Source organism: Bombus pyrosoma, linkage group LG6, assembly GCF_014825855.1.
Source record: "Bombus pyrosoma isolate SC7728 linkage group LG6, ASM1482585v1, whole genome shotgun sequence".
Taxonomy (NCBI): domain Eukaryota; kingdom Metazoa; phylum Arthropoda; class Insecta; order Hymenoptera; family Apidae; genus Bombus; species Bombus pyrosoma.
In genome coordinates, this window is record NC_057775.1 from 4,348,823 (window position 1) to 4,364,592 (window position 15,770).

General features: G+C 55.4%; 1 protein-coding gene across 1 annotated transcript in view; it reads right to left on the bottom strand.

Annotated features, from left to right (window-relative positions):
* Positions 1-15,770, bottom strand: part of LOC122568039 (nuclear receptor subfamily 2 group F member 1-A) — a gene marked incomplete in the record, with an annotated part of 57,830 nt that overhangs the window by 20,910 nt on the left and 21,150 nt on the right. The window contains 1 exon segment of the mRNA XM_043727343.1: positions 12,406-12,957. Coding sequence (XP_043583278.1) covers positions 12,406-12,957 — 552 coding nt within the window.

Below are 15,770 nucleotides of genomic sequence, written 5' to 3' on the forward strand. Positions count from 1 at the left end.
CGACTTACGTTGGTCGGGCTGCAGCGGTCGAGGGTCGGCCGTTATTGGATTACGCGACCGCATTGTCCCCGCGTGCAAACGGACAGCTGTTCGTCCCAAAAAGGCGACGCAACGTGCACACCGAATATGAAAATAATATTTCCTTTTGGCATCGGTATGATCGATATTTATTCGAGCGACAGTCGCGCGTCCGTTCACCCGGTATTGTGTCGCGGTCCTGAGATCTCGTTCGGTTCGCATTGTGCTCGAAACTCTTCGACGTGCTCAAAGATGCTCTGCTCTCTATAGACCGCGTTCTCTCATAATGCCTAGCTGGAAATCGGCACGACGGATCTTTTATCCACGCGCGTTTATTCCCAGAAGAGTTCGCTGCGTTCCGCGAGTCGTCCGATCCATTTCTTTCGAATCGAAAACGCGATGATCCGAATTTTCCAGCTACGATCACGGTTTTCGACTTTCGATCCGGCCACTCTCTCTCCCTCCCTCTCCCTCTCTCTCTCTCTCTCTCTCCGACAGAGTTGACTTTCATTCGAAAGCAAACTCGTTCCTAGGCACGAGATGTTTCTTCGTCTCGGCGACGAAAGCACCCAAGAACGACGAAAGTTGGTTCCGCGACGGAATTAGATTGGCGGCGCGGTTGAGTTTTAAACTTCGTTTCGAGTCGAACAAACGGCGGCCGGCGCCGCTACTCCGCAACTTTGCGATTCCCTTCCTGGCCCAAAAGGGGTTTTCGTCCTGCCGGCTAAGTGACAAGTTTCATCGGGTTCTCTTTGCTGCTGCTGCTGATCGCACTGCCGGAACGAGAAAGCGTTCTCGCTCGAAAAATTACACCGTCGAAAAGACGGGCGTAACTAAAAGTTGTTTCTCGATCGAAACGAGCGAAAAAACGAACCGGTTTACCGTCTCGCGACACCGCCGGTACCGCGAAATCGGCCACAGCTCGTGACGAATACTAGGCGATAAAAATAGCGACGCGTGCGAATTTACGTTGTGAAATCACGCGACGTTTTGCGTCAGAGGAACGGCGGACGTCGAACGATTGGCTTCGTAAGCAAAGTGGAGCGTGTATCGCTGTCGTTTCCACGGGTCTCGCAACTGTCGTTTCGAAGGCCTCTGCGTTTCTTCCCTCGCAAAAAAAAAAACACCCTTCCGCTCCTCTCCGCTCGTTTCTTACTTATTAAAGATGAAATTACTTTGCAACTATCTGTCTATTCATTTATTTGAAACGTCTATTCATTTATGGAAATGTCTCGTTACGGATCGGAGCTTGATCCGATGCTTGAGAAATTTTGCTTGACACGGAGCTGCGTTAAATGTTGGAAATTCGTTGTACCTGGTACAGCAGCCGTTGGATTATTTAGTCGAGTCGATATGACTCGAAAAAGTCTTGACGTTAAGAGAAACGGCGCGTCCTAACTTCTCCGAGTAATTATAGTTGATTCTTGTCGGATTTTTGCAGCGGGAACTCGGCTGTGACAAGGAGAGATATACTCTGAATATCGACAGGATCTTTGGCATGTTCGGCAGCGCGACATTTTTCATTCTGATCGGATAACAAAGTTCGAGAGTTACACCTTTAGGAAACGCCGGTTGATTTCAATAAGTTTTAGGCGCGAACCCATCGACGGCATAGGAGAAATTATTATGCGAAGCCTTCACGTTCGTTATCCCAAACGATACGAGTCGATTATTTTACTAGTGCGTACTGTTCGGACAAAATTTCCAAAGTATCGTAACTCTGATCCGTAATGGGACATTTTCCCGTATGCAAATAACTGTATACAATAAATACTGCAGGAGGAGTTGTATCTGCGAAAGGTTTCTCGCAATGGGGGGACATCGATATTAGAGCGATAATAATATCGGCGTTTTCTCGAAAGCGAAGGAAACGCGACTTTTCGACGATCCGACTCTCGAAAAGACGACGACGACGACACCGATAGGTTTCTAGTTCTTAGACGCTAGAGCATTTTCGCGCGGCGACCGTGATTTTCGAGCGTGCGATACGCAGGCGAAACGACAGAGGACGACGAACGGGAGGCAGAGCGACGCGATGGAACCGGATGTATCTGGCCGAGCAGCGTGAAACGCGCGGCGATCGAGAACATCGAAAAGAGGAGAATACGGCTAAACGACGTAAGAGCCGCGCTAGCTAGTCCTATCCAGTCGATCTTCCTCTTTCTCTCGCCCTCGCTCTCTACCCTCTTTGTTTCACCGGTTCTCCGGCTTCGTCCTTTTTCCTCGGCATTTCGCCGCGCGTTCCTTTTCTCTCCTCGCGTTCGACTGCACGTCGTCTCCTTCGTCTTTCCTCGTCCGTTCGAACGGCCGATAGATAATTGGCGTTGCGTGCTTTGAGATAAACGGCCGTGATTGGCGAAAATAACGATTAATAATTATCCACTCGCGGGATCCGAGTCGGCCTGCCCTCTCATCTCGGATCTCTCGAGAGATCCGAGCGAACGGTCCGAGAGAAGGACGGACGAACCAACGAAGCAGCTACGATATTCGACTGCCCGGGACCTCGTTTCTACCTTCCGTACTCTCCTTCCTTCTTCGTCTCTCGCTGCGCGTCGCTCTTTCTCCGCTCCACCACCCTTCGAGTCTTTCCCGGACGACGATTTACCGGTTCCGAACCTATTCGAACTCATAGTCCCGCGATGAATCTTCGCCGTACCGATACGATTCCCCGAGTCGTTCGATTCGAAGGAGGAACTCGACTTGGGGGAAAGTCGCGCAAGGCCGAAAGGAGAGGAAAATTTAGTCGTCGGGCCAGTTTCCAGCCAGACGTCGTTATCGTTTCACCTGTCCGCTCGTTTTTTCCCGTGGCGGGGTTACCTTTCGCGTAACGGCAAAAAAGGCGATGACGCTAGAAAAATCGTAAACGATCGGCATCGTCGCGTTCGTTCTCCGACTTTCGGTAACCGGAGAGAGAGAGAGAGAGAGAGAGACGGTCGATAGGTGGAACGTTGATTTCGAGTTTGGCCGAATCTCGCGACTGGGAGAACGGGCCGTCGAAAGAGCGCGGTACTCTGCGAAAAGGAAGGGTGCTTTTAGATTAACTTGGAAACGGCCGACTGGAAAGTGGAAAGTGCCGTTTCGTCGCTGCCGGGACGACCGCGAAACTCGATATACGGCGAGTGCCGAGTGCCGCGTGCCACGCGTTACGATTAACCGTCATTCTCGCTCTGCCTTTGACTCTCGCGCTTTCATTCAAGCCCACCTACGTACGCGCTACGGTACCTCCACGACACGCGCGTCTCTCTTTTCCCTCCGTCTTCGCTCTTTTTCGCGTTTCTTGCCTTTCCTTCGCACGAGTCCTTGGCGCGTTCGCGGCCGCTCCGGCGAATATTTAAAAAGTCAAACAGAAGCACGAACGAGTCGAGTTTTCGTCAAACGGCCAAAGTAAACGAGAGCGTCTCGCGGCAGTGGAAAAGGGAAATAAAAAGGGGAAAACGAGCAAAGGCTCGTGGCGAGCGAGGAACGAAGAGGCGAACAGCGCGAGAAGCGGGAAGCGAGAAGCGAGAAACAGCGACGAAAAGAGAACCAGTTTATCGAACCGCATGGGAAAAGAAGGCGTGTAACGGGTGCCGATGGTCAGCGATGCGTGTTTCGAGCGCACGGCCGATTATGAAATCGCGTGCATCCACGGTAAAATCCTAAGACGTTGCACGCCCCTAACATTCCCGCCGTGTTTCGCCGTTCCGTTGATTTTCACCTGTCGTTGCACGCGTGACGCGAGGACAGCTCCGTCGTGGCCAAGCTCGTCCTCGTAAACGCGGACCGGACGTTCCTTCGCGTGGCGACCGAAAGAGGTGCGTACACGACGAAAAAGACCGAGTCTCGGTGGAATAAGCGAACAACACGGTCGCGCCGCGCCACTGGTGGCGGTGACGTTGGTTTCGTGACGCGATACGATTTGATAAGTTGTGTCAACTGCTCGTTAGTTAATTGTCGCGAGTCTACCGGCCCGTGTACGCCTCGGTGTACGCAGTCGCAACGAGCCCCCGGCTAACTTTGTCACCCTTTTCGGACACCCTCCTGTGATGCTCGCAACGCGATCCCCGCAACCGTCGATGTACTAGCCGCTGTCCAATGAATGCCCTTCATTTCCATACTTCGCTCGACGGTCAGTGAGACCAGCTAATCAGATTATTTAACCCTCGCTCGACCCGCTTGTCCTCTCTGCCTTCTCTCCTCTTTCTCCTCCAACCCCTTCTACGCGCTCGCTGTCTTTTTCTCCCTCGGCCGACTCTCTTGGCGTGATTTTCGCGACGATCGAGAGACCGTATCTCTGGCGGACGGGAGCGAAACCGCGCCACGGCTAACGAACGCACGCGAAAAAGGTGACCGTGTAATTAGACGCGTTCGGGGCATCGAGCTGTGCTTTTCGCGTTTCTCCGTGTGGCATCGTCTCGCGTCAACGCCGATAAAAACGAGCGCGATTCTTTCTCCCGGCTCGAACAACACCGTCTCGTCCGTCGCGTAATCCCGTTCAAGACCGCGGGACTCGACACGGTCCGTCCCGCAGAATCTCATCCGGGAATTAGTCGTAAGCTCGTTTAGCATACGCCCGTTCCGTAACGCGATAGCAAAAACTCTGTAGATCGTCCGTCCCCGTGGCGCGACTCGACCGCGAGAAAAAGCGTCGTAGCGCGCGCGCGATCGGCCCGCCGCCGTTCTATCGAGATCACGATCGAGTTCTCGATTGTCGACCGCGAGTCCGTTTCGCGAAGCAAATTTTGCGGCGTAGAAAATCGAGGACGAACGAGGGCGCGTTCGAGCCGAGCGACCGGAAGGGGGCGAAGAGAAGGAGCGAGACCGAGATAGATAGAGAGATAGATAGATAGAGAGAGAGAGAGAGAAAGAGAGAAAGAGACGACGACGTCGGGGCTGTGGAGGATCGACTCGGCACGGGGTTATAACGTAATTGTATTAGTTGGATAGGGAGCATGGCACGAGCAAAGGGGTCCGCCCGTAAAATTAATGCCTTTGGCTTATCAGTGGCCTGACACTTCAGCGCCGCCGAAAGCCTCGCGTTCCGAGCACTGGCGCGGAACTCGAGGGATATCCCGGTCGCGGATGGTGGCCTCCGCTCGCTCGACCGATCATCGAAATAGTTACACGCTGCCCGCGGACGAATTCCAATTTCCCCGGCTGGTACTCGTTCGTCGCGGTCATCGCCAATTACCCGCTCGTTTTCGCGCGTTTTAATTACATTACGCTTTTCGACCGGTCGCGCGTCCCCCGTCCCGCCCCCCCCGCCTCTTTTCCTTTCGTCCTTTCGTCCTCGGGGCGTAACAGACGCGCGCGGTCCGTGTAATTCTCAGCAGCATGGACGTTTTCGGTAGGCTATTTCCCTCCTAATGAGTGCCCCATTAGGAAGTAACGGAAGGTATGCGCACCGGGTTCTGTCACGGTCGTGGAGGGCCGATGCGGCTCGATGTAAATCGGATTAATTAAAGTCCAGCATCGAGGAACGGGAAGTGAACGGTGGGAGGGGGGGACGGGCAACAGCAGAAGAAGGAGAAGAAGAAGAGGAGAAAGGAAAAAGAAGAAGCAGCAGAAGAGGAAGAGGGAGAGGCGGCGGTCGGTCCGCGGGGTTTCGCGATTTCTACGCGGACGATGTTTGGCGGCGATGATCGGTCGGGGGAGGAACTGGCGTATCGAGATGACGCGACGCTTACGCGGAATAAATAGGTTCGGTTGGGACGAGTTGCGAGCGACGGTACAAAGACGACACACGGTATAAAGGTTGAAAGCGCGTGGAGCGTGACGAATCTCGTTGGCAAAGGCAATACCGAGTTCGAGATGTTCCTGATTGAGACGAGAACGCGGGCGCCTGCTCGCAACAGCGTGGGCATGGTATGCGTGCGAGCGAGTATCCGTGTATCGAAGCGTGGAGAAAAAAAATTGGATCGGTCACGGACACGTGGTACCGTAGCACGAGATTTCGTTCGTTCCTGATTCGAACCGAAAAAGAACCCCGATGCGCTTCGTCTCTCCCTCCCTCGCTGTTTTCCCTTTTCCTCCGATTCCCCCCTGTCTCCTCGCCGCGTCTCTCTCACCCTCGATCTTTCTTTTTGTCGCTCCCTTTCTTGCCTCGGTTTCTTCGCCACCGACGACCCCCCTTACTGTGCCAGCCCGGAGCGATGTGACGCGGCGGTGTGGCGCGGTGTGGCGCGGTGCGGAGCGACGCGGCGTGGCAGCGTTGGCGCGGTTAGGGGATGCTGACTCATACAGGCCAGTCGGCGTACCGCATAGCGGATACATGGCGTGTCACCCCGAATATTATTCGACCGCCTGACAGCGCAATCTGTGAATGCGCGATATTGTCTGGTGGTGGAAGCGGTGGCGGTTCCACTACGTTCCGACGGTTACGCTCGGCATGTGGGACTAGGAATGCCACGCGTGCACCCGCCAACGGGTCCTCTCCCACACGCCGCGCCGCTATCTTAGCCGCCACTCGATTCACTCGTCCTTTCGCCCCTCCGCGTTCTACTCTGTGCGACTGTGGACGCGACTCGATCCACTTTTTACTCGTCCCGCGTTTACTCGTGTCGCGTTAAATTCCAGCCTCGCCACGTCCCACCTTTGCCAATCCTGCATTCCGTTGGGAATTCCGGTCGTGCGCCAAACGGCCAACTCTCGCCGAATTTCTCGAGGCCTCCGCTTCGTTCGATCGGCCAAACAAACGAACGTGCAAATTGGCACGCGCAACAAATTCGGACCGCGTTCGTTCTTAATTTAGAGCCGTTTCGACGACGCTAACGACCTCGGGAATCCGTGGAAAAAACAACCGCGACTCGCGGCTTCGGGGCGCCTTTATTCTTTCTCTCGCCTTTCTTCTTTCGCCTTTCGCCTTTCGTCTTGCGCCTCGCGCCTCGCGGTACGCGCTGCTTCGAGGAAAGAGCGTCGGGCGCGAACGAAAGTGGAAGAAACGCGCCAACGAGTCTTTCGAACGTCGAAATTCCTGCGTGTTTGCCACGGCAGCGCGGTCTCGTTAATAGAAGGATCCTCGGAACGATAACAGAGACATCGGCGAGAATAGGAAGCGAAGGGGAAGAACGCGTGGGGTGTGCCGGCAGGCTGGCCGACGGGACGGGGAGAAACGAGCACGGTCTGTCGCATATTTAACGGCATCCCGTGTCAAACGGGGCCATAAAACACGCTTGCGCCTAAATAAAATCCCGTCTTCTTCTGTTCGCGTTGCGTCGACCGTTCGACGAAACCGGGCAACGTTCCCTTCTCCGCTCTTCCTCTACTTTTTTCTCCAATTTCTCGCACGTACCCGCCCGTCGATTCCAACGAAAGAACGCTCGGTCCAGCGTCCTTTCAACAGCTTACGAGCCTGTTCCACGTATTTCGCGCGACTCGGTGGCTCGCGAGGTGCGTCTCGAACGAACGCCGTTACCACGGATAGACCGAGAAAACGAAACGAAATTAAACCGGGTTTAAAGGCGAAAAAGGAGCGTTTGGATCGTGGCGTCGGCCGGAGCGGACGAAAGTCGGCGTTCGCTCGTCGACGTATCGGCGGACTGACAGAGATCGAGGGTACGAGGACGCTGAAGGACGTGAAATTCCGGCGCAGCCTCGCGGATTCACCCTTTGGTCGGCGCGGTAGCTTGCAATCGGTGAAAAGGATGGACGCTTTGTTTCGCGGACGGCGTCGCCGGCCGATATCACGGTCGAACGAGTTTTCGGGGCAGTGGAAGGACGGAAATACGGACGGAAAAGCGAGGTGTCGGCCGAGCAGCGGCCTGGTAATACCGCGGTACGAGGTTAAGCGTGGGTGGCTCGGTGATCGCGCGGCACTCGGGGCTTAGGGTCGGGGGGTCGGTAACCGAGGAGGGGTACGTACGAGCGAGGAGGAGCCGCGAGGGTTCGTTTCGGCCGAGGACGTCGATAAGCGGCTCGCATTGTCCGCCGGTCACGTGGCCACCCTCGCCATCCCGAAACGACGCCTTGTCCCAGCTACCGTCGTCGTTTATATTAAACTCCGAGGTTAATACCGTGGCTTACTCTAATACCGGGGCAACCCTTTGCCCTGCGATACGCCGATAAGGGTTACGCGACCGACCACGGAGATCGTACGGCCGGTCAACTTCTTCCTCCGTTTCTCGCCTCTGTTCCAGCGATTCCCTCCGTTCCACGACCAGCGAGATCTCGCAATTTTCCCCCTCGTCTCCGCGAGTCGGCGAACAGCGTAAAGAACCGGAGGAAACTGGGAAAACGGCTGCATCGTCGAACGGACGGGACGACGTGTAATTAAAACGCGGCGTGGCGTTTCGTTCCGCGTGGAAAATCGAAGGAACGAAGGTTTCGCGAACGAGATGCGTTTCGAGCGATAGCGAGCGTGCGCGATGCGGAACGTCGACGCGCGGATGCAAAGAGGGCAGATAATAAAAGGAAAATGGGTAACGCTCAAAGTCAAGGGTTGGGGGACGCGACCCCGACTCGACACCGAGCAACAATGCGCCCGATAGAGAACCGACCGCGACTCGCTACTCGTGGTCCCGGGTTCGCAGATAACGCGCCCTCTCTTTCCACGACTCATCCCTTTGCGCTTCGATTCTCGTTTCCTCGTTTCGTTCTCTCCGTTCTTTCGCGCCCACTGTACCTATATAACAGCGCGTTCGTTCGTGATTTTCTTCCGCTCTAGCAAATCCACCAGCGTCTCTTCTAAATTCCGATCGCCGAACCGGTTAAAATATATACGTCCGATCGAGATGGTTGCAGCAGAGTTTTCTTAGGTTCGTCGTACCATTTGCAAATTGCCTCGGAGCATGTCTGTTACCGACCACGATCACGGTCCATCCTCGTTAAATCCGTTGGATTCGTTATTCTTTTCAGATTCACACGGGCACTTCTCCCCCATCCCGTTACTCATCCTCGTTGGTTCATTCGCAGCCTGCGAATCGGACACGTAATACTGTCGACTCGCGTCGTTTCAGAAAATCCGATCAAAAAATCTTGTAAAGCGTTTACGCTTATGTGCGCTAATGAGGACGTGGCCTCGACTATTACCATATCATCCGTCATAAATATATATACATACAATATATATATGTGGCTTTTCGCAATCGCTAGAGTCGTTTCGCAATTTTAGATGAATTTATCACGCCTTCTCGATGGGGAATCGACCGGCCCCCAAGTTGAGTCGAACGGTTCTCGCGAAGCCCGGACGCCGCAGTGACAGAGGCTGATTAGACCGTGACGCGGAGAATGCGAAGAACGCGGAATCGCATCGAGTCGAGTCGCGTCCCTTCCATTTCTAGCCCATCTCTCTCTCTCTCTTTCTCTCTCTCTCGCTCGCCCTCTCGCTCTCTCGACGGTTTCGCCGCGTCGATAAATTATCCGAGGTTAACAGGTGAGCGCGAACGACAGACGGCGATAATAACGACAACGATAAACGCGTCAATAATACGCCGGGAGGATCGGGGACGCGACTACAGTGACGGAAACGCGGCTAGGCGATCATCGGCGCTCTCGTGTTCCGACGACACGGGCGTTATTCCCGTCGCTGCTGGATTTCCCTTCGATTTGGGTTACCGGTCTCTCTCTCTCTCTCTCTCTCTCTCTCTCTCTCGTCTTTCTCTCCTCGCTTCCACTTTGATCCGCCGCCGGCCGACATTCCGATCGGGTCCACCTCCGTTTCCTCGCCGAGCCTTTCGTTTCGGCGATCCGTTTCCGAGCGTTTTCGACGTTTCGCAGCCACGTCGGTCTATGGTTCCAGGTTTCGGCGTGATTAGCGCCGTCGTGCGTCTCTATGCCAGGTCGCTAGAATGGCTTCAACGAGAGAGACTAACCGCTCGAAATCCGGTTACCCCCCGCCGACCGTCTTGTCCAACGAGAACGTACTCGTACTTGGCCGCTTGCTTATATCGGTTCGCCGAGTCGCAGCGAGCCACGATCCTTCTTACTTTCTCCTCGCGTCGTCTCCGCGGTGTCCCCGTTTGCGAGTCCGCTTCGCGGTGCTCTTTAGCCTCCTCGTTGTCGCGCGCGCGTACGCGCCGCGCGGAAATCTATTCGCCATTTCCATCGGTTCGAACGTTTCTAGAACGCGAAACGGTGGCACAACGGCCGACGTATCGCGGCGTGTTTCGCCCGCTGTTCCACGGATATCGAGGCCTGGTGCGAGCAACTTGTACTCGCGTACTTATGATCGCGTCCGACAGATTCCTTGCGGTCGAAAGTTGTGTACCGTTGGTTAATTATGTCGTTGATAGGGAGGTAAGCTCCGCCGCGGTCATCGTAAGAGACGCCAAGTAGAAGCCAAAAGCGCGTAGTAGCGAATACGTGGGTCGCCGATTGCTCACCGGTTCGCCGAGGCAAAGGCAAAATTGCATCGTACGCCGCATAATCGTGGGAGTGTTTCCCATCGAGATACACGTAGGTATCGTAGCTCGCCGCAATGCCCTGCCGCATAAATATATCTGCGCCGCGACTTTGCATGTCTCTACGGGGTGGTCTGGAACGAGAGGAGATCCGACGCGAAGCGTACCGAAGCTGCGTTTTCCGGCCGTGCGCCGTTCCTTCGCCCCGACGTGCCATTCGGTTGGCCGTCGAAGAACGTCTGCCAGGAATGACTCTTGGAACGCGTCGAGACCGAGACCAGATCGATGCGCCCGTTACGCGTTTTCGCGTCACCGAGTATGCACGGGAGAAAGCCGAACCGTTGGAACGTAGTCGATCTAGCCGACTAAACGTACTTTATGTAGCGTGCCCCCGTTCCACCGTTTTATTCGAACAATTAGACGCGTGATTCGCGGTTACGAGGCACAAAAAAGGCACTGGCTGCTCCTCGAAATAGTCATCGATCCCGACGATTATTCGACGAACGAGCCACGTGGAAATGGCAACTGATCGCGAGAAAATACGCGTACCGTTTGGCGAAGACAGGAACGGCGCGTTGCAGAATGGAAACGGAACTAATCGCGAATCGCGATAAGAAATCCGGCTCGGCCCGGATGAGATTTCGCCTGAGTTACGCAACGGTATGCATCGAGCGTGGAGCGTGCAGCGTCGGAGCCTGGGGTAGGTATCTCGCTGAATCTCGAAGCCGGAGCGGAGCTCGGACACCGGAGGATGGCAGAGAGAAGTGGGTCCCGCGTGCCACGAACCGCAAAGGGATCCACGCTGGGTCCGTCGTACGAGAGAAACAAGAGTCGTTGGGGAAGGGAAAGGGGGAAGAAGAAGCGGGTCCTTCGTCGTGGCGAAGGAAAAAGAAGAAAAAGAGGGCAGCACGAGCACGCAGGGGTGGAAGGGGAAAGCTCGAGAAACGGGACATTAGCATAAGCTAAACCGAGGTAAGCGCGGCCATATAGCACGATAATAAATAGTCGGTTGTCCCGTATCTACAACGAGACGGTTTAGCATGGGCCGACCTCGTGCTCCCCCTAAAACCCGAACGCGTGTGCGTTCGTTCCGCTCGTCCTTCTGCTCGATCGTTCGCGGACACACGCGTTCGCCCACCCAACGCAGATCTATCGGTCCATCGAACGAGCGCGATGCTCCCGCGAGCGATCGCGTTTCCGTCCGCGAAGAATCTGCGTTCGTTCGCCCTTGATATTTCCATGATTTTTCGACGAACCATTGCTGTGGAATTCGAGAGAGTACTACGCGTTGCAACGATACGACGGCGGAAACGATAAGCGAACGGACGCGACGATAATTAGGAAGCGACAATGGGAAACGCGGTGACGGCAACGTGTCCGACGGTGAAACTTAACGGCAACGGATTCTTTGCTCGCGTGTCGTAAGCGACACTGACGATCGATGAGCGATTTTCCGGCTAATCGCAGACGAGAGCGAACGAAGACGTATCGCGAGAAAGAGACGGGACGATCGAAGGGACAGCGCAGAGGTACGAGCGAGCATTGTCTCGGTCGTTGGACGAGGATCGCGCGACGCAACGTGGACGAGCGGGCGGGTATTGTGTCGGCGGTTCGCGTCGGCGAATCTCGTCCGGGGCTGGAACGGGAATCGCGGTTCGGCTGACAGCCGTAGCCGTAGAGTCGCGATAACATCTGTTGCCGTCGATTAGACGAAGCTACGAACGAGCGGCGCGCGTCAAGAGACCGTCGCGATCGGACTTCTTCCGGCGGCCCTGCCATCGGCCGCTGGAACCACGCCGCGCCGAGCATTGTCCCCTTTCTCTAAGCTTCTCTAAGCTCGTCGAGGATGGAGCAGCGCGAGTCGCGCGTGATACGTCGCGACAGGGCCGTCCTCCGTGTCGCGCCGATGGTATCGCGGCGCGCGGACGCCACGCCAGTTACGACGAAGACGGCCTATCCGGTGTCGTTGGATCCGGTGCCGTCAACTCCGCCGGGACGGGCATCTGCGCATCGAAACCTCCGCGAATCGAGGCTACGTCGATATCGAAAAGAGTTAGGGCGGTTGCTTTACCTGTGGTGAAGAGGACGATGGCCTTGAGGCAACTGTACTCCGCGGAGTCGACGTGTAGCGCCTTCAACTTTTCCACTTGTTCCTGAAAGATCCTGATGTGGTCCATGAAGGCGACGACGCGATCCGCCGCCATGGGGGAAGCGTGAAGACCGGCCGCGGCGAGCAGCGGCGCCACGTGCAGAGGCATCGAGCACTGACTCGCGTTTAGCACGAACAACTCGCTCCAAACTAGCCTGAGCAGGGCAACCTGGTCGGTGACTTGTAGGTCCGGGAAGAACGGGATGTTTCTGGCCCACTCGACCGCCGAGAACAGCAATCTCGCCGCGAGCTCGCAGATGTTGTCGATTCCCATGATGTTGTTCGGTTGCATGCACTGGCCGTATCGCGAGGTCGGATACGGTTCTGCCCTCAGCAGCAAACTTATGTACGAGGAGAGGTAAGAATGACCGTTCAAGTTGGCACACGCGACCGCGTCACCGTTCGTCAGGGCGAACTGTCCCGGCAAACCTGGTAGCGATGGCTGCGACGGTGGCACTCGACCCCTTTGTACGGCTGCAACAAACGAACCAACTACGTCAATCGTTCGATCCTCTTCTTCGTCTTCGCGCGACCTCTTTCCGTCGCCGATCTTCCCCGTATAAACCGACGACGCTTCCGCGTATCCCGTCACGATCTCGCGCGATCCAGCATCTAACGCCGCTGTCGCTGGACGACCCTGTTGGCAAATCCCTGGTGGCGAGTAACGCGCGCGAGAGCATGTTCCTCTCTAAGAGCCTGCGAATATCGCGCAAAGACGAACGCGCGGGACCAGATACCGGCGTACCAGTAGCCAAGCGTAAACAAGGAAACGAGAAGGACGGAGTTCGGCACGGCAGGAATTTCGATCGAAGCCTCGTTGGCCGTGCGCGACTCTAGGCAAACAAGGTCCGTGGAATACCGTTCGCTGCGAAAGGCATCGAAAGAGATGAAAAGAGAATCGACGAGGAAAGGCGGACGGATGGGAAGATCGTCTTGCACGGTACGTACCTAAGTACGCGTGACTGTCTCTTCGTCGTTTTCTCTGCTTTTCTCTCTTCCTCCGGTAAGTGCATACGCACGATCGCGCTCTCGCGCAACTTCCCCTTCCCCCCGTTGCCCGCCTTCCACCTAACCCCTCTCTTTCTCTCCCTCTCTGCCCCTTTGCATCCTTTCTCGGATACTGCGTCTTTATTTTTCCTTCGGGACTGTTCGAGCAACGACACCCCGCTGTGCAACGCCTGAATTCCAACCTCCGCCCCGCGGCTAACGAATACCGTCTCTCCTATCTTTTCCTCTTCGGCCGCTTCTCTCTTCTCCAGTTTCTTTCCTTTTCTCGCCACCCTGCTTCGCCGCCGACTAAAAAGACCTTCAGGCTCGACCCTTTCGAGACATCGTTTACGAGTTCTAACAGCTCTGCCACTCGTACGGTACCGAATCACCGATTTCTACGATCGTTAAACCACCCGAAGGTTTCTTCCAGTTAGCGAAATGCCGGCTTGAATCGTTCCAGCGATCCGAACGAGCGAGACTCTGTTATTTCGTTTACCGATCCATCGCCGAGTGCACAGAGGGCTCGCGAGTTCAGCGTACAGTCCGCTGATGTTACGCCGACTCGATACCGTTACCAGCCGGCCCGAACACGGATACTCGTTTCGTGGCTCGCTCGAGCGGAAAAGAATTCGCGGAAAATTCGCAGAGCGCGTCCAGCCGGTTAACCGGACGCCACGCCGGTTTTCGTTTATCGTCGGTACATCGATCTCGCGAAAGCGGCAGGCGGAAGGAAAATCGACCAATCGAATCTGGACGAGAAATAACGGTAACGCCGTTGGCGACGACGATGGCTGAGACGACCGTGTTCTAAAATTGGTCCGATCGGTACCAACAGTACCAAGGGTACTGATTAGTATGGCAAAAAGATTCGAAAACTTCACGGACAAGGACAAGAGATTCGTAACTACGTGTGGCAAACTTCAAATCAAACGCAATGATAACGCCTCTACGGACTTAACTTTGCTCGTAAGTTAAGCATCAAGTAACGTATACGCGTACGCGATTGCTCCTCCTACGACTAGATCGGACGAACGTCGTCCATGAAGTCTATCGAGATCGCGAAATTCTTCGTATCGTGGCAACGGCTCGCAGTTTCCCGCAGCTAGTCAAAGGTCGAACGAGCGGCGCGAACAGTCGCGAACGTTCGTTCGCGTTATCGAGAGCGTGGATTTTTTGTTTGAAAATGGAGGAGAGCGGCAGAAACCACGGCGTTTAGACGATGCGGAACGCGTCGGATCGAACGTGGAATGCGGAGCGCTCGTGTCGCATCGGTGTAACGATATCGATGTAACGTTGGTTATCGTCGTTGTGAATTGCTGGTTTCGCCACGGTTTCAGAGAAGAATCGACGCGAATTCACGGAAAAAAACGGCTCGGCAACAATTCGATAAAGTTATCGTAAACGGGACGGTCGGTGCTCGTCACGTAGCAAAGTCCACGTCGATCGGACGATCGAGGAACGTGTTGGCGTTTAAAAGCCGTGATCGCGGCTCGAGAGCTGGAAAAAATTGTGTTGGTCGCGCGTTCTCGCGCTGCGTCTCGCCTCGCGAGAGCCGGCGATCTCCACGAAATCGAAGACGGTGCGCGAGAACGAAACGCGAGAAGCGGAGACGACCGCGCGGCCATAGAGAAATCGTCGGACGTGGATTGATGATGCTGACGCGCGCGGTTCGACGGAGAACGGTCAGCGCTTAGGCCCGTGACGGCCGAAAGAGGAACGGGGAGAGGTAGGTTAGGAAAGCGAAATAGACGAGGACGGAGCGAAGAGGCGAAGGCGGAAAGGGGGAAGGAGGGGGGAGGGAGAGGAGGAGGAAAGGAGGAAAGGAGGAAAGGAGGAAAGGAGGAGGATGCATCGGCTGGCTGGTTGAAAACGCGTACACGAGCACGCGCGTCCGTATTTCAGAAGAATATCCGTCTGCGTTGCGACGCGCAACGAGCGTCGAGCACCGAGCATCGTTCAAAATAATTATAAACATCGAGAAACGACGATCAATCTTCCGTACGCGTTCGATGATAAACGAATTACAAAAACGACGCACAGTTGAAAACGAAAGGCCGAGAGGGATGGAAGGATGAAAGCGCGCGAGAGGAAACGGATGGAATGACAGGGGTAAGGGTTCGGAGCTGGACGTGGATGCGAACGCGAGGGGAGCGGGCCGCTTCGCAGAAAAAGGAGAGTAAGAGCACCCGCGGAGCGCGTGATTTAAAATGCTAATTCTTCTCGTTCGTAGCGACATGACAGCGCGTTGATTAAGACGATCGCGCGCACGGAACGGCGCGCAGAAAGGAATTTCATTA